General features: G+C 48.6%; 1 protein-coding gene across 1 annotated transcript; it reads right to left on the bottom strand.

Annotated features, from left to right (window-relative positions):
* Nucleotides 1-469: 469 nt before the first annotated feature.
* Nucleotides 470-24,620, bottom strand: Dnase1l3 (deoxyribonuclease 1 like 3). Its single transcript, XM_004631607.2, has 8 exons — nt 24,323-24,620; nt 18,106-18,194; nt 13,277-13,366; nt 12,270-12,382; nt 8,385-8,497; nt 5,130-5,287; nt 2,075-2,171; nt 470-1,617 (listed from the first exon to the last, which is right to left on the bottom strand). Exons 1-8 carry the CDS (start codon nt 24,500-24,502, stop codon nt 1,501-1,503), a joined length of 957 nt encoding a protein of 318 aa, XP_004631664.2. The 5' UTR covers nt 24,503-24,620; the 3' UTR covers nt 470-1,500.
* Nucleotides 24,621-25,787: the final 1,167 nt, after the last annotated feature.

Below are 25,787 nucleotides of genomic sequence, written 5' to 3'. Positions count from 1 at the left end.
TAGTTGGGGTCTGGAGTCTCCACCAACAGCTCATGGTTAAAATCTTGTCCCCAGCTTGTAATGCTATTAGGAGGCAGTGGGACCTTGCAGAGGTGGGGCTGAATTGGAGGACATCCAGGTCATTTGGAGCTGTCCCTTCCAAGGGCCACTGAGATCTCATCTTCCTGACTGTCTTTGCTTCCTAGCCACACTAACTGAGTGGCTTTTCTCCAGCTCCCACTCTCTACTGTGACATCTGCCATCATGGCTACAGGGCCCAAAGTGATGCATCCAGTTTGCCAGGGGCTGTCACCTGCGAACCATGAGCCAAAGAAACCTTTCTTCTCTTTAAGTTGACTTATCTCCAATCATTTGTCACACTAGGAGAAAACTGACTAATACTTGGTGGTCTCTTTTTCTTATCCCACAGCCACACCATCCCTGATATATTAAGGGGAAAAAGAAGCCAAGAAGCAGAACCACACACGTGGTGTGCCACACTTTGTATTTTTCCAGGTTCTCTGTGTTGCTCATTCATTCACAGGCTTGGTGGAGGACCGCAAGCTGGGTAGAGGGGCTCTTTCTGAGACAGGAAACCAGAGGATGCATCAGGGTGTGGTGTTCTTTTTTGTCGCTGCTGCTTCAGTATTGTGCGTGTATTTAAGCAATGTTCATGTACTGGTGGAGCCGAGAAGCAAGACCAGGGAAAATACACAAAAAGGGGCACACTGCATGCAGGCGAAATGGTACTACGTTGCTAGATGCATAGAGGTTGCAGAAAAATAACAGCGTATTCCCGGCTCAGCCAGCAGTGGAGACTTTGTCCCAGGAGAACCTCCAGGGAGCTCTAGGACGAGCTCTGTGACTATCTCAGTGTGGTCAGTGCTGTAACGCCAGCAGAGAAAATGGGACGCAGTGCCCTCCGTCCAGGCTCTGGGATGGAGTAAGCCATGCGCGGAGCCAAGGCCCTGAGGTGGAGCATGACAGGATGACATTGGTGGTCACTGGGCAGGCTGGCTGGGGGAGGACGATGTGGAGGCCAGCAGGCCAGGTGGGAGTGGCCGTTCCCTGCATAGGTGTGAGCTCCGAGGGCGGCCTGGCCTCAGGGAGAAGAGGCAGAGTTCAAACACTTCATTGCCACAGAGGGGGCAGCTGGGGCCCAGGTGTTTATGCTCATTTCCTGGGCATGAGATTCTTTCACGAGAAGTCAAGGCTGGTGTCTGTCCTTGGCGGCCGCTCCTGTGGCAGGGTCGGCAGGGAACTAGCGCCAGTGCCTGTGGGGCTCTGGCTCTCACGCAAAAGCCTTCTTCGTGGACTTCGAAAGCCCAAGTTTCCCTTTGGGCAGTCGTGATGAGGTAGGAGCCGGGCAGGATCAGAGAAGATGCTCCTTCCAGTTTGACTAAGGCAGAGTTAACTCAAGTGGAAAATAAAAGCGGTTTTCTTCCCTGAGAGTGCAGGGGGTGGTTGGTAGAGCCATTCATTTAGCGGCCGGAGATGGTGAATCAAACGGTGCCCTTGTATCTATGTGCGACTGGCCTTCTTCTTCTTTTTCAGAGGAACAGATTTTTTGCTGTTGCCGAAGGCCCTCGCAGACTGCAGTTTAAATTCAACTGGAAAGTGATCGCTGACCTCTAGTGCCTGTAAGGAGGAGGGCAGGTAGACATGTGTTTAGAAGGTGCCTGGGATGGGCCATTATTTCAGTGATGAGCAAGTTCAGGAACAGGGAGGGAAGATGCCTGAAGTCACTCAGCAGAGTGGTAGGCATTGTCGTTGGCCCAACTCAATCAGGCATTTCAGCAGATGCCACGCGTGGCAGTATATGTCTATAACTTGGGAGGCCGAGGTAGGGGAACCATGAGTTTGAGGCCAGCCTGGCAACATATAGCATGTTCAAGAGTAGCCTAGACTACCTAGTGAGATCCTGTCTTAAGAAAAAAAAAGAAAAGGAAAAGAAATTTTGGCAGGATCTCAAAGTGCAGAATCCTAATCAATAGTTATTGAGACTCAAGGCTCAGTGCCCCAGTGCTGACCTCAACGAGTGACAGCAGTCACTCTTGGAAAGGTCGTGACAGAGAAGACAAGATGGCAGCCTTACCTCCTCCTCAGACAGCTGATAGGCTTTCTGGAAGTCAAAGACACCGTTTGAGTTGGGAACCACAGACTTGACGATCTCTTGTCCTCGAAGCACGATCCTAGAGCCAGGGGAGGAAAGACAGCCGTGTTAATCCACGCTGTTGACGCCCTGAAGTCAGACCAAGGCCTGTGGTGGCCATCTGCAAGTGACTGAGCAGGCTGGCTCTCTCACACGGGCTCTAAGGCCACATGGTTCCAGCTGGCAGCCCCCCAGGGGACAGTTCCTGCAATTGCCAAGGAGAACCCGGGCCTGCCGTGGCCCGGTGGGCACAGGACAGCATCTCCGCGTGACAGCTGTCCCTGGAGGTGGGAGAGCAGATGTCAGACAACACAGAGACTCTGTGCCATCAGTGATAACATAAATACCGCTGCCCTTTTGGTGCCTTTTCATTCCCCTGATTAGATAACGGAGAAATTCTCTTATGTTCAGTACCTCTCCACCCTCCATTTTGACAATGACAGAGCAAGCGTCCTGCAGGCCAAGGAAATAAGGCAGAACTGCAGTTTTCACTGGGATTCTTTTCAATTTCTTTGATTTATGCAAAGGACACCATTTATTTGTTTTCTTGAGATGGGGTCTTGCTATGTTCCAGGCTGGTCTGAAACTTGCATTCCTTCCGCTTGACCCCCTACCCCCCTCCTCCCCCCACCCCCTGAGCGATGGGATTGCTGGCTGTGATGCTGTTTTGTACTGTAGGGTCATCCTTTAACAATTAATTTACTTCCGTGAGAAATTAGTGGGTTTAAAAAAAATAGAGAGAGACAAAAACCACAGCATAGATGCTTTGTGCAGTGACGACACTACCTGGCAATGTGGCAGCCAGATGAGTTTTGGAAAAGGACCCTAAAGTGGCTCCAGGGTCAAGGAGGCACAGCCCACCTGGGGGCCGGCTGCCTGAGGCATGCGCACAGCCTCCCTACGCCTCTGTCCTGAGCGTCTCTGATTGTGAATTTTTTTTTTAATTTTTATTTATTTATGTGTGTGTGTGTGTGTGTGTGTGTGTGTGTGTGTGTGTGGCCAGCTCAGCCCACCAGGGGGCCGGGCTGGCTGGCATGTGGTGCTGGGGGATTGAACCGCCGACCCTGTGCTTTGCTAAGCTTGTTCTAAGTAGGTGCTTTAGACCACTGAGCCATCTCACCAGCCCTGATTCTGAATTTGTTAATGCCACTGTGTAGTTCATTCTTCGTTGTTGCTGCTGTTTTGGTTTGCAGAGCCAAGGGCTGCCCCCAGGGCCTCGAGCAGGCTAAGCAAGTCGTGCACCGCGGAGCCAGCTGCACCCCAGCCTCGTCGCTCCTTTCTTGCTTAGCCCACAATCAAGATCTTCTTCACTTTAAGTTGGAGACTCAGAGAGCCGAAAGCAATACATGGCTGTTTGGATTCTGACTTCTGCAGCGTGAGCACAGGTGGGCTCTCAGGTTACATTTTCCCGGGGCACAAGCCAGGGCCTGGGGTCTTTCCTGTCCACTGGCACTCGGCATGTGGCAAAGTTCAACAAATATTGGATCACAGGACAAGTACTGGGATTGAGACCATCCTGTCTAGGCCCATTTAAAACACATCATTTATAAATCCCCAGAATTACACACGTTGTTGTGGAGCACAAGAAATTCAGGGCGCTAAAATAAGAAACTAATCTTTACAAGTCCCGTGCCTTCTCCCATGCTTTGGCATGTAACAGTTATGGGACCAGGGAGTGGCTGATCTTTTTTTTTTTTTTAGCGGGACCAGGGATTGAACTCAGGCCCTTGAGCTTGCCAGGGAAGCACTTATTCCACTGAGCCATCTCCCCAGCCCTGGACCAGGGAGATGTGTTCCTAACCTGTCCTGCCATGGGCTCTTTTCCTTGAGATTAGCAGTCTTTCTGCATTGTTCCTTCCCGTCAGTTCCATCTCATTTGCAGGGAGAACAAGGCCGCTGGAGAAGGGACTGGACCTGCTCTGACCCCAGAATGCCGGGCAGATAGCTCAGTGGCTTAAGTGCCTGCCTGGCAAGCACAAGGTCCCAAGTTCAATCCGCAGTACCAAAGGGTAGGGGGGAAGAGTGAGACAGAACATCAAAATGCCAGGATGGAGGGCTATGTCCCAGCTTGACTGGTGGCCTTCACAAGGGCGGTAAAAAGGAAGCCTGTTGCTAGGCCTCCTGTAACTTCCTACCCCGGGGCTTCCACTTTCCAGAGCTAGAGTAGTGACATCTGCAAAGATAATTCCAGCTCTGAAAGTCCCAAGAGGAACAGAGGAAGCCAGGGGATGGAAGTGAAAGCCAGGCCTCTAGTTGAGCAGCGAGGAGCCAGCTGTTCTCCTGCAGCAGCGGCCACCTGGGACTGGGCTCCCAGAGGCTTCTCTGCCTGTGGTCTGCGTTCTGCTGACTCCCACCACTTCCTTCTTGACTGAAGGAGAAAAAGTGAAAGTCCTTGAAAAGCCCCAAGGAGACTTGAGAAGAGCAAGGAAACGCCATTAGGAGTGGGCAGCCGAAGCTTTGAAGGTCAAAATAATCTTGCACTAACTGCTGTCCTTTTTATGGTTGTATGCAGAGCAAATAATGAATATTTGCCCAAAATGCATATACAGGATGTTCACCTCACTAGTGTTTCTAATAGCAAGCCCTTGATGGTGATCGATGGGGACTGGGTGAATAAACCACGGTGAAGCCCATGGATGTACTGAGTGTTCGCCGAGCCCTCACTGTGCTAGCATCTTTCATGTATCGCATATATTATTTCATTTAATCCTCATCTTATCTCCACGACAGGCTGTCCTACAGCGAGGACATGAAGTCACAGAGAGCATATGCGTCTTGGCCATGGGCATGGTGAGTGGCAGGCTCAGGAATTGAAAGTAGGCCTGTGACAGCAGAGCCAGGGCAGGCCACTGCTCAGCTGAGGTACACAGGCCACTCCCCGAGGGTCATGTTCCACACTGCAGGGGCCTTGAAACACAGCTGACACTGTCCCCTGAGTTGGCCTGAGCTTCGCCCACCTAGAGGCCCTAGTGGCCAACAGCCCTGCAGACGTGCCTACCTGTCATAGGCGCAGCTCGTGCTCTGCTTGACCGTGGTGTCCTCGTCATCTGTGATCAGCCACACGAACTTGGGGTCGGTCCTCAAGCGAATGTTATTCCAGGCCTTCTTGGGAACATAGCTGCAGCCAGCGTTGAAGTCACCCATGAAAATGAAATTCTGAAAGACACATTTTGGGATTGTCACCTGGGGGACTGCTGGGGCACACTGCTCTCTCTCAGAATCTCGGCGATGACTCAGTCTTCCAGGCCCAGGAAATAAAGGGATCTTTTATTACCTGAATGGTGCCCCACTCCCAAATTCGTACACAGAGGTCCTGACCTCCAGTAGGGTGCTGTACTGTAGAAGGTGAATATATTTGAAGACAGTCTTAAGGAGGAAAGTGCGATGAAATGACGTCAGGTGGGTGGGCCCTAATCCAACAGGACAATGTCCTTACACAAACAGGAGGGGCTGGAGCTGAGCTCACTGGTAGAGCCCTCACCAGGGCAAGGCCCTTGCACCTTGCTGAGTGAGGCTCCCACCCTCAGCACCATAGGAAAAAAGAGAGAAAAGGGAGATTGGGACATAGAGAGACAAAAAGAAGACGATGTAAGGGTGAGGATATCCTGAGAAAATGTCCATCTAGTTGGCTGTAGTGGTTCACTCTTGTAGTCCCAGCCCTCAGAAGCCTGAGGCAGGAGGGTGGTGAGTTTAATACATTCATGATCTGGATGTCTTACTGCTGGCCAGCTCTGATTCGAATTTGTCATGCTTCCGCCAGCTGGAGCCACCAGTGGTACATGCATGACTGTCCCTTTGGGCAGCATGGGACTGTTTGATTGGGTGATAGGAGCTTCCTGATGAGACAGTCATGCATGTACTACCTACCAGTGCTTCAAACCGACAGGAACATGTAGGCCAGCCTGGGTGACACAGGAAGAACCCAAGACCCTGTCTCAAAAGAGGAAAAGGAGAAGGGAGGGAGAAAGAAAAAGGGAAGGAGAGAGGAGAGATAAAGGAGAAGAGGAGGAGGAAGAGGAAAAGAAAAAGATGAAGAGAAGGGAAATGAAAGAGGTGAAAGTGTCAGGGGAAGAGAGGAGGGAAGGAAAGGGAAAGAGAGGGGAGGGGAGGAGAGGATAGAGGAGCAGAGGGGAAGGGAAGGGTGAGAAGGGAAGGGAAGGGCTGTCTACCAATCTCTAGCCAATGAGAGAGGAGACCCATAAGACACCAAGCCTCTCACACACTCTGACCTTGGATTTTCAGCCCACAAACATATGAGAAACCCTTTTGTATCATTTAATCCACGCAGGTGGTGCCACTTTAGTATGGCAGTCCTAGCAGACGAACAGAGGGGCTGTCTGAATTTTATTCTTAATTTTTAAAAGAACAGGCAGCAGTTCACAACCAAATCCAAGCTTTGAAGACTATCTGGCAGGTGACTACAAAGAATGTTTTTCATTTAGTTGGTTGGGTTTTTTGTTTGTCTGTTTTTGTTCTAGAGATTGGACCCAGGGCCTTCAGACAAAGCTCCAGCCCAATTTTATATTTTATTTTGAGGCAGGATCTCACCAAGTTGCTAAATTCCCCAGGCTGGGCCTGATTTCTCTCAGTCCTCCTGCCTCAGCCTCACGGAGCTCTGGAACATTGGGTGTGCCTCACCATTCAGGTCTGGAAGCTTTCATAACCAGTCTGAGTTAAAAGTGTGTTCTTAACACAAAGGAGGGCGTTTTCTCCCTCTGCTCTGTCCTGTTCTTAGTCACTGTCTCTATAATTCAGCATGCAGAAGGAGGTGGGAATACAAGGGTCCAGCCAAGATCTTCCCTCACCTCTTTTGTCTCTGCCTCAAACTACTGCAGCAATAAATATGTGGATGAATCAACACCTTTGTTTCCAAGCAGGAAAAATGTACGTGGGCGGGGTACTGACAGCTCTGGCACCAGTCTCTCTCCCATTATTCTGAGGTTGGAAACTTAGGCCTGCGGAAAGCTTGTCCCCTGGAAATGGGAGGAGCTGTAATGGGAGGGGCCGCAGGGCAAGCTGTCCATTCCCACCCCAGGCCACCAACAGAAAGTTGCTGTCTTGGAAGTATTTTTTCCTGGTAGGGCTCCTGGACCAGAACTTATGACATTCCCCAAATCAGAGGAAGGGTCAGATTTCCTTGTTTATGCCCTTCTTGGGGTGGATGTTGGCTTCAGGATGTTCTTCAAGAACTTGTCATCTTGAACTCAGAGATCACAGCTTCCTCCGAGACAGATGGCTACAGAGGAGGCCAGGACATCTTGCTCGAGTGACCACCCAGTTTCCACTAAAACCAGCACAAAATGCTGAGCTTTCACTAAGTGCCAGGTCCTGCATATGATAACAGTTGACAGTGTTTAAATCACACCTCACAACAGTGAATACTAGAAGGTAAAAAGTGCCATTAACTATTAACCATTAATTGTGTGTGACTCCTCTAGACCACTCAACTGGGTGGTTCAAGTATTGAAGTCAAGAATGAAACCCAGGTCTCCCTCACCGAAAGGTCCCTCATCCCAAGAGTTTCCCTTTGGGTCATTGCTCAGAGACTGATGCCCAACAGAAGCTCAAGATATTCTTGAATGAATGAATGAATGAATGAATGAATGAGTGAGTGAGTGAATGAACGATTTCCTAATTTTTAGAATGAATGAACAACTCTTCCTCTTTTCCCATCTCTGGCCAACTGGGTTCACCCTTTACTCATTTTGTAAATTGAGCAGTGGAACTGAGGAGGAGGAAGAGGATCCCATTGGTCACATTCCAAGAGAGGAAGAGAGGAATTGGGAAGAACGGCCCTCTGGAGCACTTCCGCATTTGCCAAGAGCTCTCACAGAACTCATGGCCACAGGTGGCAGGGCCCTGTCTTCCGGATGAGGAATAAGGCAGGCCCTAGGGACGGCAGACATCAGTTGGTTCTCCTTTTCATACCCAGTTTGAGAGCGTGCCATTGGCCACTGAAACACTCCTGACTTCTCTATGCCCTGCTCTTCCCAAGGGCAAAGTGGTTGAAATACAGGTGCCCATGCCAAGCCCCACATGGTTCCTGGCATCAGCCAGTCCCTCCAAAACTGCTGGCATCTGTCATAAATGGTGCAGAGGAGGAGTCCCGAGACCCACATGGATGGCCCCAGACAGCAAGAGGGTGGGCGAAGCCGACAGGCCCAGGGAAGGTGCCCTGGTAGGTCCCGCTCCTCGCCTTCCTATTCCAGCACCAATTTCTGCCTCTGCTTAGCGACAAACGCAGAGCGCTCACCTCGGCCTTCCACCGGCGGTGCACGTCCATGTACACGTCCACCAGCTCGTCCATCTCTTTTGCGGAGCTCTCAGGGGTGGTGTGCAGGGGAATAATCACGAAGTCCTTCACAGCTGGGGACAGCGAAGCCACAGAGGTCACATACTCCCTGCCAAGCTCCCACAAGTACTGAATGAGGAAGTTCTCCTTTCTAGAATGTATGTACGAGCTGTGTCCGGTAGGCCGCTGGCCCAATGGTGGCAGAGATTTTAGAGATCCTAGGGTCACTGGGCTGGTTAGTTTTATATTATTCCTTTTGGTTTTGTGAGATGAGGTCTCACTGTGAGGTTCATGCTGGTCTTGAACTGACTGTGTAGCCCAGGCTGGCCCCAAACTTTCCTCAGCCTGCCTGCCTCAGCCTCCCCAGTGCTGGGATTACAAGTGAGGGCCTCCATGCCTTCTTGGGCCACTTACTTTCTCCCACTTGCCTTTCACGGCCAGGGAAAGGCTGATAGCCTGTGTTCCTTGCTGGTGCTGTGTGTGTGTTCTATTTTCTCTTCTCTTATTTTTGCAAAACTGCATTTTCTTCTGGTTTATTTTTCTTATTTTTGTAATTGATAAGAATATATACATATATATATATATATATATATATATATATATTTAAATGAATAAATCTTTTTGGCTTGTGTACTAGTAGAAAACTTGTTTTTTCTAATTAAAAAGGCGCAGGAGCCGGGACTGCAAATTGAAGTCAAGTAAGGATAGCTTAGTGACTTAGTGATACCCTGTCTCAAAAAGAAAACGAAAAGGAGTTAGTTCAGTGCGAAGGTGCTGGGCTCGGTTCTCAGTATGGGTGGGGCAGGGTCGTTTGAGGCGTGCCAGTTTATACTCCTCTTGTAATCAAGGAAAAAGCCCCCAAAAGATATTTAAGAAGTAAGAAAGCATAGGCAGGGACCGGGGTTCGATCCTCAGGCTTGCCGTGCCAGCCCCGCCCCCGGGGCCCGCTGAGACTGCGATTGAGATTGGGTGTGGTGGCGTGCGCCTCTAATCCCAGCGTTTGGGAGATTGAAAAAAGGAAAAGCACTACGAGTCCGATCTGCGTAGTGAGACCCTGTGCTAAATACACACACACACACACACTTTAAAAAAGACAAAAGTAAGAAGGCTTCTGTGGGTAGTCTGAACGCCTCCCCCTGGGGACTGAGGCGGAGCGTGGCTGTGGTGACCACGCGGATGCCCCGCCGAGCGCCTTCTGCCTTTTCTGCAGCAGCTTCTGTCTCTGCCTGGGGCCCACTCACGGGCAGAGGTCATGAGGTGGTCCCTGCTCAGGTCACACCGTGGGAGCGGGACCGGACTTATGTGCCTCCGGGGCTTCGCTGCGCGCCCGCTCACCTCCTCCTGCTTGGGACTTGTTCTGCAGCTCTGCCTCACACTCCACCCCCTCTCACTCCCAGAGCTTTCGCGCTGTCCCCCTGCACCCCTGCGCAGCCCTCTGGACGGTAGCTTCCTTAGGTTACCCCCCCTAAGGCGCCATCCCTGCTCACCCCACCCCAGGTGAACCCCTGCGTCCGCTGCTCAGTGTGCACTAGGGACTTTCTGCATGCTCCAAAGTCACTTCCTCCACTTCCGCATGTGACCCACCGAACCGCGAGCTCAGCAGCTCCGGAACCCAGCATAGTGGGTCCTCCTGCACTCCTGCCTCAGCCTCCCAGAGTGCTAGGTTCTTTACATACTCTTGACATGAGCTCTTTGTTAGCATAAATTGCATGTATCTTTTACCACTTGCCTTTTTACTTCATTAGTCTCTCTGTCTCTCTGTCTTTCTGTGTGTGTCTCTCTGTCTCTCTCTGTCTCTGTCTCTCTCTGTCTCTCTCTGTCTCTCTGTCTGTCTCTCTCTCTCTCTCTCTCTCTCTCTCTCTCTCTCTCATGTATTTGGTTGTTACAGGGTCTCACTGTGCAGCTCAGATTCATGGTGATCCTCCTTTTTTTCAGCCTCCCTAGTGTTGGGATTACAGGTGGTCACCACTATGCCGGGACTCTGGCTGGCTCAGCCCACCTTGGGGGGCAGGGCTGGTGTGGAATGTGGTGCCGAGGATTGAGTTGCGGTCCCTGCGCTTGCCTAAGCAGGTGCTTTAGTCTGCTGAGCTATCTCACCAGCCCCCTCATTAGTGCTTCTTAATGAAAGCTTGTGCCTGGGTCAAGGCACATTGCTGATGCTCAAAAGCATTTGTTGACTGAACATACAGATAAATGGATGAATACAATAGCTAACTTAATCTCAGGTCAAAGGGACACAAGAGGTCTTCTGGCACAGGAGCAAAAGCTCCAAATGGGCAGAGCTATCCCAGGGAGATGGGGTTAGAGAAGGGAAGTGGGGAAGCTCAGGACAAACAGGTTTGTTTAGAAATTCACAAAGGCTCAGGACTCTCTCTTTGGGGCTGGGAGGACTCCAGCTGGCCTGAATAATAGGAACTGTGTGCGTGGCAATGAGGATTACTGCTCACGTTCCTGAAGGGCTCCTCTACCTTCTCTTACAGCGCTCCTCCCCGAGCCACTTAACCGTGGGCATAAATGTATAATCCAGGAAGATTATGCAGGTACAATGGTACCTCGACTCAGGTATTAACTGGAAAGAAAACCGAGCTGGACAAGCACACTAAGGTCAAATTTCCCCATAAGGTCAACTTTGAACCTAACTGTTGAATTTTTTTGGTACTAGGAATCAAACTCAGGACCTCACACTTCTCAGGCAGGTGCTTTGCTCCTGAGCTGTATCCCCAGCCCTATACATAGAATTTGATTCAGTTCTCATCCAATGAGGTTTGTGACCAGAATCGTGGAACAAATTGTGTTCATGAACCAAGGTGCCACTGTATAGTAGAGATCTAGATGTAGACACTTACAGATTTCATGTATTAATTTCTTTGCTTGGTACTGGGGATCGAACCTAGGCCCTTGTGCACACAAGGGCAGGGCTGTACCACTGAGCTCCACCCCAGCCCAGCATGCATTTATCTGGCCATTAGATGTCTGTACTCCAGCTTAACTTCCCAAGGGTAGGAACCTCCTCTGCCTTTCTGATGCCTTCAGCACAGCTTGACAAATAGCAGATTCTGAGAAAAACAGTCTTTGATTCTACGTTGCTGCTGTCTTCAAACTGCACTTACATCTTGGTTTTCCCTAGAGTGTGGTGTGGTGGTTGAGACAGCGCGTTAGCTCACAATCCTGGCTCAGCCACTTCACTAGCTGGGTGAACCGGACAAATGACTCCACCTTTTTGAAACTCAGTTTCCTCAAATGTAAAGAGAAGGTAATCCTGGTCTCTACCTTGCTGTCTGTTGCAAGGATTACAAGGTGCCAGCGTCTGATGTGGGATTAGCGTAGCGCTGGAGTTGAGGGTGCAGCTGGCTTGGGTTTCCTCCCTGGTCTGTGGAAGGTACAGCTAGTGTCCACTGCAGGGAGAGGGAGACTCTTGCTGACTACCTCTCGCTTGAATCTTTTAAAAATTAAGGAACTGGAGCTAAGGGCACCGCGCCTGCCTGGCAAACATGAGGTCCTGAGTTCAATTCCTGGTACCAAAATATATAAATAAATTAAGGAACTGGACAGGGACCAAAGACTTACAGTAAATCATTTTCGTGAGCTAAACATTCCAAAGAGCATGGAGTTATCCCTGATCCCAGGGGTGGAGCAGGTGTCGGGCTACTCTGAAAAGTGCGCCTCGTGCCATCCGTGTACATTGCCCTGTCCCCTTTCCAGGGTTAGGAGCAGCGCGTGGCCCTCGGAGCCCAGCACTCCCTCAAGATGTTGCCTGAGCCCTGGGACACTGCTGGAGAATGCTTGACTCTGCCCATTTACAGGCTTCTAGGGAGGTCACGGACAGGAGGGGCTGGTGGGTCTCACCAGTGTGGGGTGACTGGAACCAGACCACGTAGGGCTCCCTGGAAAACACATCTGCGTCTCCATCCTGGAAGTCATGGTAGAGGTAGTTTTCCTTCACTGTCACCAGCTTCTCCCTGAAAGAGAACAAGGAAGCCGGTCTCACTTCTTTGAATAATCAAATTAAGCTTCCTAAAGGTCCCCATGGCTTTGTTAGCTTCCACAGCAAGAGGAAAGATCTTTGGCTGAGACCAAGATGGAGTCAACTCTCTGGGACCCAAGGATCTCAGGGTACTCCTTAGGGGCCCCCACAGATGACTGTGGAGACCCCCTTGTAAAACAAGAGCAAGAAGCAACGCGCTTCTGGTGTTCAGCAGCCAGCTGCGCAGGGCAACTTGGGTCCAGGCCTTGACCTTGAAGAGTCAAGAACCCCTGACCTTGGCACCCACCCACATCACCAAACAGCCAGCTCTTAGGAAGCTGTTCAGACTTTTGTTTCTCAAGATTTAATACTTTGAAGGGCTGGCCAGATAGCTCAGCAGACTAAAGTGCCTGCTTAGGCAGAGCACAGCGACCGGGGTCCAGTCCTTGGGGTGCCATGCCAGCCCCCACCCCTCGGGGCATGCTGAGCTGGCGATTGAGACTGGACGTAGTGGCACACTCCTGTAATCCCAGCACTTGGGAGGCTGAAAACAGGAGGATCACTACGAGTCTGATCTACGTAGTGAGACCTTGTACTAAATACATTTTAAAAAAAGATTTACTACTCTGCACCAGCCCCAGTTGTGACAGCAATTATTTTTATTGATACTGAGAACTGATTAGACAGCAATATCTAGTTTTGACGTGCATATATATTTTGATTCAGTTTGCGTTCAATTTGTGGTCACATCTTTGTGTGTGTGTGTGTGCACTAGGGCTTGAACTCAAGACCTTATGCTTGCCAGGCAGACACTTAAGCCACTGAGCCATCTCCCTGGCCCTTCGGTCACATCTTTAAGTGGATTTCAAAGAGCATAGGTTACACTTACTTGTAGATAAAGGCATACTGCTCTTTATATGTGTTTCTTCCAAGCCGAGAGCTAATCACGTAGCTGTATGTCGTTCCTCTCCTTGAATTTCTAGAAAACATGAAGATTTCACCTTGCATCTTAAAGAATGAACATGTCCCTCTTGAATATTTATCGCCCCTCTCTAATATACCTTGACATTACCCACAGTGTCATGTGGAAGGGCTATTATTCATAATTTTTTGGAGACAGAATCTTACTATGTAGTCCAAGCTGGCCTTGAACTCACAGTGATCCTCCTGCCTCAGGCTTCCAGGTTCTGAGTTATAAGCAAGAGCTACCACACAACTTTTGAGTTGATAAGAGTCTTTTGCCAGATCCTTGTACCCTGCCTAACTACCTACCCTCTTCCATTCTTCCCACCTGCCCTCCTTCGTCTTCTCCTTTTTCTTTTTCCTCTCCCTCTCTCAATTCTGAGTGTTGAAGTTAGGCCCTTGACACTGACTGAACTATATACTTAATCAGTTTTTCCTCTGGGACAGTGATGCCCTAAATTGCTTAGGCTAGCCATGGATTTGTGGTGCTCCTGCCGCAGGCTCTCAGAAGGCTGGGATTACAAGTGTGCACCAACATACTTGGATTTTTCTTTTTCATTGTCAGAAATGGAACCCAGGGCCTCAAATTTGGTAGACAAACATTCTGCCACTAAGCTACATCCCTAGCCCTTATTTCTGGTCTTACAAAGGAACATAGTATTGTTATCTTTCTCTCCTTTTACAGTTTAAGAGGACAAAGCTGGGATTGAACCCAGACCTGAGTCACCCCCAAACCCACAATCTTTGGTCTGCACCTATGGGAGCCACTAAACCCATAGATTATTTAGGCAGAGTCGGAAACTCTGTTTTGGTCCCTGGTGAGTTGTGGCTCTGCGACCTCATCAGGACCCCTGAGCAGGTGCCCCTATGCATTCATCTAAGACAGGAAGCTTCTCGCTTCTTTGCCTAACCCCTCCGCTCCCAGGGCTATCTTGAGTCTGTGTTTACTCATTTTGCTGATAACTCTGCTCCAGACGCAGCCCGACGCAGTTTCACCCCATCTGCTTACAGAAAGATCCAGGGCGTGGCTAAAGCTGTGACGGAGCTTTGGAGTTATTAGATAAGAGCACAAAGGGTATTTAGGGGGCAGCGTAGATGACAGAAATCCCTGAGACTTCAGATACATGCTTTAAGCTAAACCCAGCCCTGGGGAGCCCAGGAGAGGCCGGCAGAGTCTCCAGAGCTTTCCTTGCAGGAAGCTGGCCTTTTCTGCGCCTAACCTGCCTTTGTTGTAAGGGCAGCAGGACTGTCCCCACCCCTCCAGGCTTGGTGGGGAGCAAGAACACTGCCCAGGGAGCCTGACCAGCAGGATGCCTGGCCAGGGATGTGGGTGCCTCGTGGAAGCTGTTGCCTGTGGCCTTTGGGCCATCTCCTGCCATTGTAATTCCTTCCTTGTGACAGTAACAGATGTCAGCAGCACTCACTGATCATGGTCACACAGCAGGCCCTGTCCAGGTGTGGATGGGTTACACTGCGCTTGACCTGACTGTGCATGAGGTAATCTAGTTATCCCCCATCCCAGAAGGTGGCTCCTACATTAGCCCCATGCTACACAGGGAAAGAACGAAACACAGAGTGCTGTAACTCGCCCAAGGTCAGGGCACAGCCAAGCTCTGAGCTGAGCATGCACTCCTAACCCCTAGGCTATACTTCCTGCATCTCCATCTTTGAAAGAGCAGAGGGGCCAGGGAGATGGCTCAGCGGAATAAGTGCTTCCCTGGCAAGTACAAGGGCCTGAGTTCAATCCCCGGTTAAAAAAAAAAAAAAAAAAAAGAAAGAGCAGAGCTGGGAATTAGACTGGCGGAGGCTAACAGTCACAAGCTCAGCCGTGCCCAAGGTAGGGCAGGCCAAGCCCAAGAGGCAGCCAGTGTGTAGGAGGTGCCCACAGGCTGCCCCTCACCACTCTCAGGAGTCCAAATTGACATTTGACCATTAAGAAACAAGGTGAGCTTTCCTTCGACTATTTGTTCAACTCAGGTGGTGGACACAAAGCTGTTGGTTAGAATATTTCTGTGCCTATTTCTCATGGGAAAGTACGGAGAGAAATAGAAATATTACTCTTAAATCTTTAGTAAATTTTTACATTAATGCAGTCAATGCCAACATTAGTGAATTATTTCCCTTGATGCTAATGTTCTTTTTTTTTTGTTATTTATTTGTTTGTTTGTTTATTTATTTGCCAGTACAGCATACTACTGCATATCTCACAGAACTCGTAAAAACAATGCTAAAATTTATGTAAAAACAGCATAGCACTGGTAAAAAACAGACTTAAGGATCAATGGAACAGAATAAAAGATTCGATGCTAATGTTCTTAAAAACACATAATTAAGTGAACATGGTACATATTGCGTAATCTGGTTGTTGCTGAATCTTATAATGATCTACAAAAAATACTTACATTCGAGGTTTTAAAAATGTAAGAGGCTATATTGGAATATTTTGCTGAATTCATGCACTTACAATATTTAAATGACAATGGGATACCCTTCTCTGACAAAACTAAACAAAAAAAGAGATACAAATGAAGGACCATTTTGTATCTGTATATTCAAAATAGTTAGGATAGATATACAGCTACTTTCTCTTAATTCAATGAATAGAAAGATTTGTTTCACCACTTTTTTTTTTTTTTTGGCAGAACCAGGGATTGAACTCAGATCCTTGCGTTTGCCAGTCAAGCACTTATCCTACTGAGCCACCTCCCTGACCCCTTAGGAATAGAAAGATTTGGTCTAATAGTGGTTGGAAGACAACAATATGCATTGTATTAATTATTGAAACTGTCCTAATAATTGATTTTGGAACTGTCTCGTTGCTATTTGTTTCTCAATAAAATTATTTTAAAAATAATAAAAGAAAATGTAAGGGGGGGGGGGGTCAGGAAGATAGCTCAGTAGAATAAGCTCTTGCCTGGTAGGCGCAAGGACCTGAGTTCAATATCCAGTTCCACCAAAAAAAAAAAAAAAAGTAAGACATATCAATTGGGAATGTAGCTTAGTGGTGGAGCACTTACTTAATACGCATAAGGCTCTGGGTTTGATGACCAGCACCACAAAAAAAATCAATAAATAAATGCAGAATCACCTCAGAATCACGGGAAGTAGTCACCACAGAATCTCTGCAGAAGCTTATTTAAAATTCTAATTCTCATGCAGCCTGGGGCACAGATCTCTGATCCCGCACCCTTGGAGGCTGAGGCAGGAGGACTGCAAGTTCTACCCCAGACTGGGAAGCTTAGCAAGACCATGTCTCAAAATACAAAAGAGCCAGGGATGTAGCTTAGAAAGAAGGCTGGGGGTCACTATCTAGTACCACAGAAGTGAAACAAACAAAGCCCAGGTTTCCTCTCACAGATAGCCCCATTCAGTGGGCAAGGGAGCGTCTTCACGTGGTTTTAGCTCCTGCTAGGGTGATCTGAGTTGGGGTTGCTGAGAAGTATCCCCCAAAGGCCAGTGTTGACGGCTTGGTCACTGGCCTGTGGTGCCACAGGACGAGGGGCCTCATAGGAAGAACTTAGGTCAGGATCTGGCCTTGAGGGGGTATTGGCACCCACGCTCTCCTCCCTTTCTCTTTGCTCCTGAGCCACTGTGAGGTCCTGCTGGTGCCACCATTACTACGTTATGCCTCAGCACAGGCCGCAAAGTAACATGGCCTACTAGCCACAGGCTAGAGCCTCCAGCACTATAAGCCAAGACAAACCTTTCCTCCTTATAAGGTGCTGACCTTTTGGGTTCAGGTCTTTTGTTACAGTGATTGAAAGCTGACTAACACAGAGGGTCCACGATTATTAAGAAGGAATGCAGGTCACAGATATCATCCATGTCATCTGAAACAACCCAAGGACATTACCACTTGGTTTCTACTGATTTTTAAATGCTAAAATTCAACATGGGTTGATTGTAAAATATTCAAGTCATACAGAACTATTAAAATAAAAAGCAAATGCCCCCCATTTCTTCACTGGCTCTTTACCCACACCCCAGAAATAACCTCTACTACCAGGTTGGGCCTATCTTGTCAGCCATTCTGTGCTCACCCAAACCCAAATACACCCAAACTTGTATAAAAATAATGTAATGAGCTGCTCTTTGCAGCTAAATATTCTAGCATAGATATACGGCCACAATATACGGAAAATATGTTCAGAACTGCGACTTATTCTAGCCAGGGAGATAGCTCCGTGGCATAAGTGCTTGCCTGGCAAGCGCAAGGTTCCGAGTTTGATCCTTGGTACAAAAAAAAATTGTAACTTACTTTGTATCAGACATGATATTTAGCAGCTGAATAATATTCCAGATTGTGAGCTCATCATAATTTTATCAACTCTTTCTTCTGTTATTGGCATTCATTCTTCTCTTTATAACGAACTTCTTAGCTAGTTGCTTGTCTGCTGCTTTTGTTCCTCTCTTAGTTCTTTTTTTTTTTTTTTTTTTATGGCTGGCTCAGCCTGGGTCAGGCTGGCATAGCATGTAGTATGGTGTAGGGGATCGAACCTCGGTCCCTGCACTTTGTCTAATCTTGCCTAAGCAGGCGCTTTAGACCACCTAGCTATCTCACTGGTCCCCCTCTCTTAGTGCTCCATATTCATTTCCCCTGTTTTACTTTATCATATTAAAACCGGCCGGCTCCAAGGCCCCAGGACACAGGTGAGCGAGGGCACTGGCCAGGTGACCTCTGCTGGCTCTCCCGCCTGTCTCGTCCCCTCGCACTCGGCCCTGAGCTTTCAGCGCACCCGCCCCTCTCCGCTTTACCCATTCAGCTTCTCCATCAGCATGGGGCAGATCCTGTTGCGGCTGTCCTTGATTTCCATCAGCAGTATGAGGTCACAGCGTTTGATGATCTGCAGAGAGAATTCCCGGGGGATTGAGGCCATTTGCTGGAAATCATATACCTTCAGTTGGTCCTTACTGCATTCTGTACCTGAATACTCATGGTCCAGAGCCCTTGACCACAATGCCCTGCACACCCTTTGTGGTGGCTTTGCTGGGGTAATTGTAATTTTGGTCATGAATATTTATTAAGTCATTAATAAGTAAAAGTATCACTTTGGATCCTGAAGAAATGAGACAGTATAATGACAATAATTATATGAGCTAACATTTATTGTCAGTCTAATCTGTACTTCACAACAATGCTAGTCCATATAATCATTAGCCTCTTATTTATTTATTACTTTTATTATTATTTTAATTTAATTTTATTTATTTGGTACAGGGTCTTGCTATGCAGCTTGGACTCATAGTGATCCTCCTGTCTCAGCCTCCCCAGCCCTGGGATTACAGGGGTGTGCCATCACACCTGGTTTCAGTGGCTGGCTCTGCATGGGACTGGCACGTCATGTGATACTGGGGATCGAATCTGGGTCCTTGCTCTTGCCAGGCAGGCACTTAGACCACCAAGCTATCTCCCTGGCCTGCATTAGCCTCTTAAACCAAGATGGAAACCAAGGCCAGAGTGGTTGAGTGACTGCTTAAAGTCACACAGCAAAGATAAATCAAAGAGCCAAAGTTTGGCCTGTGAATACAAAGACCACCATGCTAAACTATTAAACTACAATCTCTGCTCTCAAAAACTCATACTCCAAGGCCAGGGAGATGGTTCAGTGGAATAAGTGCTTCCCTGGCAAGTGCAAGGGCCTGAGTTCAATCCCCGGTTCCACAAAAAAACAAACAAACAAACAAAAAAAAAAACCAAACAAAAAAACCCTCATACTCCAGTGAGGAAGGCAAATAAAAATCACTAGCTACCACAGGAGGCAAATGACATTCATGCTAAATAGGAGTTGTACCCCATGCATAATGGCAATAATTCTGCTTCTGCCCAGAGGATCAGGGAAGGCTCCCAAGAGGAGGATACATTTGTGCAGTCTCTGACCGATTAGAAGTTGAGCAAGACAGGGTCACGAGCCAGACTCCTTGCGTGGACCAGGGTATGTCCGAGCCCAGGTACCCGGGTGACCACTCAGGCCCTTCTGTGTGTGGGGTCCTGGTGACTCAGTGCCTTAGCATTTGCTGGCCAAGGAGAAAGTATCCCCTAGTTAAATTATCCTCTTAGGTGGCTGCCAAAGGCACAGAGGAGGAGGAATATGGCCCTGCCCTCTACTTCCAGAGCCTGTGTTCGGGCGCCCCGTCCCAGAGGCTCAGCTGTAAGCACGGGCCCAGCTGGAGCTCCACCGTGGACGGGCCGAGGAGGCAGCAGCGCTGTGCCTCGCATCCGCAGCCTGCCATCCGCTCTCGGAACCCACAGCCTCAGCCACGCAGCGCTCGCCCCGGAGCCGCACAACCCGTGGATAATGACAATGACTCTGTCAAGCTGGCCTGCTAACTCCTGACACAGCCGCTGTTGACCGGCAGACCTAGGAGCACACAAAATTGAATGGTTTTGTATTTGGGGATACTCAGGTTGTTGCTAGTATTTTCGGGGCAACACGTCTTCCTCTTTGCCCTGCACAAGTACTAGGACAAGGCACTAGGTAGCGTTAAAAGTCCCATTTCAGAAGAATGGTACCACCATGGGAAATACTTTCAGTATAAAAGCATAATACAAAACTGACGGATAAGATGGTAACAATGCTATAAAAATAGATACAGGCTTACATATTTATTTTGGCATAGAAAAATTTCCCTAAGAAAATCTCCCAATTCCAATGGATTTTATCTTCAAGCAAGGAGATAGTGTTTGTTGTTCCTTCTTTATATGTTTCCATGTTTTCAAAATAGTCCACAATGATCTTTTAATCTCATAAAAGTATTTTACAATTATAAAGAAATTTGTGCTTTAAATTTTCTTTATACTTAAAAAATTGAAGTATAATTTTAAAAAAGAAACTGCTTTCAAGGAAGGAAATATGGAGCGGGAGATGGTGCCAGGATTTATCATAAAATGACAGGCACGTTTCTAACTTGCATGGTATAAGTTAATGAGTTGTCCTATGTGAGGTACCCATGACAGTGCCCAGCACATGGGGGACTTGGTGAAAGCCTCTCTTAGGCTGACACTGATTTCCATTACTGCCCTCAGAAGTGGCCCTCTTAACGATCTCACCACACGCCCTGATTGCACCGAGTCTCACCAAGTGCTAGCCGTCTGAACCCCAAGGGGAGGCAGGAGACTAGCACATCCGGTCCAGCACCCGCTCTGCACAGATGCACTTAATGGAGGTCAGCATGTCCTTGCGATCGCTCCTCCTCCAAGGCCAAGGTCCCCTTTCGTGTGTGACCCACGCGTACAGAGCAGATGCAGGGCGTGGGTTCAGACTCCCTGAGTAGAAGGTTTGGGCTTCAGATTTCCTGTTTACAAGCCCGTTCCTCGCTTAGCAAGCACTTCTGAATCCCTGTCTCCAGATGCTACTGATTTGCACTTCCTCGATATCTGGGGAATATTTCCTGTAAACAGAGATCGACGCTGCAGTGAGCGATAGCCCAAGATCTCCCTGTCGGAGTTCTCCTGGGAAGGGACCCTGTCATTTGGCCTGCTGCCCTCCACCTGCCCATCTAACCATCCTTCCACCCATCTGTCCATCTGCTGGTTCACCCATCTGACAACATTTTGTCACAGGCCAGCTGTGTGCCAGACCACAGGGGAGGCCTGGCTTTCTATGTGACTTTAACCCCAGCTTCTGCCAGAGCACCTGGAATGAGCGAAAGAAAGGGAACAGAAGAACATTCTGGAACCAGCTGAGAGGCAGAATTCACGAAGCACAAACATCTTCTTGCCTTTAAAAAAAATTCTTCCTATGGCATTGAAAAAAAAAAAGGGGGGAATAAGTTTCTATTCCTTTCTTTTAAAGATATTTTTGTGCGCCAGGGGGTGTAGCTCAGTGGTAGAGAACATGCTCAGCTTATATAAGGGTTCAGTCACTAGCACCACACACAAAAAATGTTTTTGCTATAATTTTCTAATTATAAAAATAATGTTGCTTATTGTAGAGAATCTGGAAAATTCTCAGAAAATACAGAAAAGAGTATACAAGTATCACATGACCGATAACACCATCATTCAAACCTTTCCCCAGATGATTTCTATACTTATTTGCAAAACTGACATCACAATGACGAGTCCCTTGGCTCCCACTGTGGACTTAGGGCTTGTATCTTGACCTTATGTGGCCACTTGTGCAACTTTCTCAAGGTCACTTAAGAAACACCTAGATTCCTCATCTATGACCTAAGGACACAAGAGTAATTTTTGACCTGTATGGGATCATAATAGGAATTAAAAGACATGGTGGATATAAAAGGCTAAAAAAAAAGAAAAAAGAAAAAAATTCTAATTTAGGACATGTGTCAATAAGATCATGCTATCAGTAACTTTTTCTAAAATACAATGAAATAAATTACTGCAAATGAAAAAAAAAAAAAGAAAGAAAATGCTCAAAACCCATCTGCTGCACAGAACAGGCACTCAGTAAACAGCGGAAACCTTTATCATACAGCTTCAATCTTGCTTAACATGATGTTGCAGGTTTCTCTCATTGTCATTATGTATTCAGTCTTCAAGGTGAATGTTGACACGTTGTCCTTGCTCTAATTTCAGCCCAGGGGACTGGGGAAAATCTTGTTTCTCCTGACTCAGTCTCCCAAGGAGAAAACTCTGAGGCTGGGGTTCCTAGCCCAGAAACTCTGAGATTGTGGTGGTAAAAGCTAAATTTCTGACTGTTTACAGAGAGGTCAGAGGGTTTATAGGGTCTCGCATGGTTAGTGTAAATGGATGCTGGCCACAGGCAAAAAGAGCTGGGCTGGGAGAGGGGAAGGGACAGTTTGAAGGGCCTACGAATATCTTGGGCTGTGAGTGGAATCATACTCCATGTCTCCAATTATGGAGCAGCATCGCATGGAAGGGGAGACTCTGGACCTCACAACCTTGGGTGACTCATGTCACTTCCTTGGGCCGCCGTTGCTTCATCACAACAGTGGTCACGAGGCTGAACCCTAGTAAAGGCCCAGCCCACAGTAAAAGCTCCAGCAATGCTGGGCTGTGCTCTGGGCCCAGGGAGACGGTGTCTGGGGTTTCCCACACCCACCAGCATGTCCCCATTCCCTGGGAAGCCTGGCACATGGCTCCCTTCAGCGAGCAGCTGTTGGGTGAATAAGCTCTGCTCATAGACACAAACCCAAGAATATGGGCAGAATGAGACTTGCCCAGGCGTAAATAGACATCTAGACCCCTGTCTACAGCAGGGGCGGACGAGCCCAGATAGAGAAGGCAGCCTCCCCCTCTCTCCAGCCTGCCCCGTGAAAGTCAGAATGACCATCATGCAGTGTGTTGAGTTGATCTCAAAAGGAGAAATCCCTACTGGAAGGCTGGAGGTGGCATCTCTGCTTACATGGACAGTTATATGACTGGGTTTACTCCTGGCTCTTTCTCTCGCTAGCTATGGAATCCTGGAGAAGTCACTCTGTCCTCTGAGCCTCAGTTCCTCAGTTATAAAGTAGGGAAATGCCACATTTATCACAACGTTAAGTAAGAATGTAAGAGTCTTGGCCTGAGATCTAGTTGGTACTCAGTCAGGGGCCCTGGAATCACAATTTTGAATGCCTGGCATTAGGAGTTAACTGTTACTGCCTCTTAAGAGACGCTGGCAGTGCTTTGAATGGCCTCTGTCTGCAGGATGTTTTATGGCAATGGGAAGGGTGAGGTGGCCTTGACAGAGACTTTAGACACATTGGGCAGGACAGAGCAGCTCGGGGGAGATGCAGTGTGTGGGAAGGACACCAGTACAGAACCAAAAACAACTCCTAAGACTGATGGTATTTCCAGGATTGAGTGAGAAAGGGTTGGAAACTCGGTAGGTTTTTGGCTTCATGTGGCCACTTCTGAAGAATCAGGGACAAAGTTTCCTTGTGCATCAGAATTACCTGTTGAGCCACAACGTGATAGCTCCCACAGGCTTGGCATGCCTGCCTGGGTAAACAACCTCTAGATGCCCTTGGGTACTGTCCAAAGGGCAGGGCCACGGAGGGTAGAAGACCAGCTAAGTCAAAAGACAGCTGCCAGTCCTCGCTGGCATCATCTCTACCTGCCACTAACACAGGGATGTATCCTAGGACTGGCTCTGCCAAAGCCTTGATTGCTGGGGCTCTCAGCCAACCCAAGCTGCAGGTGGTGTGGTCACATCTCACAGGGTGTTCAGGAGGTAAAGGGACCCCTGAGTTCTTGCAGCTGATGGGTGGGACCCAGGGCTCTTGGCAATCCCACCACACCTCTGGAGTTTTCTAAGGTAATAATCACCCAGCAGAGTCCTGGGAAAGGTTCTATCTCCCAGCATCAAAAATAAACCTGCAGGAAAGAGTCAACTGACTCCAGAGAAATGTGAGCAGCTTCCCCAGACACTAGGCATCTTATCCCAGAGCAGTATTATCTAGGCTGAGAGAGTAGGACTGAGAGTTAAGAGGTTGATGGAGGGGGTAGAGAGGGGGAGGGGACAGAAGGAAGGGAGGAAAAGGGAGGGAGAAAGAGAACACGCATCGTTGCTGGTTAGGAAGATCCGGCTAGGCCGGCATCCCAGCTCTCAGCCACCCACCAACTCTGCAGTGCCATAGGGTGACTGTCCCTCTCTTTATCATCTCTGCGTGGGGAATAAGAGTCTGTTCTCATGATAATGATGACACAAAATCATGTATTTATAGTGCCTGACACACGCATTCAATAAAGGGTCATGGAAACCATCATACTAGCCAGCCAGTCATTATCTGGAACTTACTATGAGCCAGGTGCCGTGCTGAAACCTCACCTTAGATTTCTGTATGCAGGTAGTCTCACAGCGTACCTATAAGAAACACTGTAGCCAAGACAGAGGTGCCAGGTGCCAAGAGGTGAGGTGGGTACTATAATTGTTCTTATCATGGCTAAATTCCAGGGTGGCTTCTGTCTTTACCTGGAGGGCAAACTAGTTAAATTCTTCCCAATTTGGAGTTAGGGAGAGGGCAGGAGGGGAGTCCAGCATCCCTCCTGTGGAATGGGGCTCACCTTCACAATGACATCCATGGCGTTTTGGTTTTGCTTCTTGCTTTCCCCAAAGGACCTCACGTTGAAGGAGCAGAGCTTCAGGGTCAGGGCGCTGTGGAGGGCGAGGAGGAGAAGCAGCAGGGACGGCAGAGTCCGGGCCATCCTGGTGCTCCTGAGGCTCTCGGCCAGGTGTGAAGCCATAATACAGAGCTGCAGGCTCCTGCCACCTTCTGGCTCCCTGATTTATAAAGCCTGCTGATGATAACAGGAATTACTGGATTCCTCTTTGCTACTTTCACTTCTCTGAGGAACTGCAGATCATGGGTTTTAATCCCCAAGGAAATGAAGAGACTGCACTTGCCTTTTATGAGCTCTGTTTTTGTCACCCGGGTGAGGAAATTAGCATGCTTAATTTAGGCACCATCCCCCACAATGTCATTCATATTCCCAGCTCCAACCTTTGGCTACCTCTCCTGAGATCGCATGCCTTCGGCATGGATGAGCTTGGGAGTGCATCCACGCAGAGGGCTCCCGGGATGGTGGGGACTTCTATGGGGGGCCATGAGGCTCGTGGGCAGTGGAAAACCCTGCCAGGTTTCCTCTCAACCTCTGGGATTTGGTGGCCAGCTGTCCCTGGGCACACCCAGGGAATGATTCTCTAACCACCCTGATGGTGCAAATTAAGTTCAAGTTTAGTTTGAGTTACATAATTTTCTAGGCAGTTTTATGGTACACAGTTTAACCCACCAAATCCCAGCAGTGGTGCGGCAACGATTGCTGAGCTGCTAGAAAGGGTTAAATGTGCTCGTGATACAGGAAGGAGGGTCTTCAGGCCCAGAGATGGCAGCAACAAGCCTGGGCTGAGCAATAAGAGCACACACACTCCTGCAAAGGCAAAGCTTGACTGGGGAGAGGGCATCAGGGACGGGGCAGGAAAGTGACCAAGCTGCCACTCCCATAAGAAAAGAGCAGTAGGTTTTTGTTGATTGCGGGGGTGGGCTGAACTGTGGTAATCCCCACTGGCCAAGGGCCTGGTGACAAGAGATGCTTCTCAAGATGGGCCTGAACATCTGGGCGATGATAGTCAACTTGACCTAGAGGCCATTGAATTCTCGTGTATCTGGCGCTCATCGTCCTGTGCACAACATGCTGGCCTTGGGGGTCTGAGTCCCATTTTAAGAGGCAGTTTAGCTTATGCAGAGGCCACTAGAAAGGCATAAGGACTAAGACAGAGTCAGGCCAGTGGTCAGCATTGTATTTCTGGAAAACACCTTCCTTCACTACCTGCTTTTTGTCTGCAATTTCATTCTTCCACGTTGGGAGGCAGCAGTCTGGTCTGCACTGTTTCATGACAACAGAACTGAAAGACTTTACCCAGGCGGCTTTAGCGGCTCTGAGTAAGTATAAGCATAGGGGCAGAAAAGAGGGGAGAGAGACCGGAAAGGGAAACACCAGCTCCAGTGGACAATGGGCCAAGTTAAGCCCA

This window comes from Octodon degus, unplaced genomic scaffold (genome assembly GCF_000260255.1).
Source record: "Octodon degus isolate 3935 unplaced genomic scaffold, OctDeg1.0 scaffold00043, whole genome shotgun sequence".
NCBI classification, from domain to species: domain Eukaryota; kingdom Metazoa; phylum Chordata; class Mammalia; order Rodentia; family Octodontidae; genus Octodon; species Octodon degus.
Note: the sequence above shows the minus strand (reverse complement) of the source record. Positions and strands in the feature narration are given on the sequence as shown.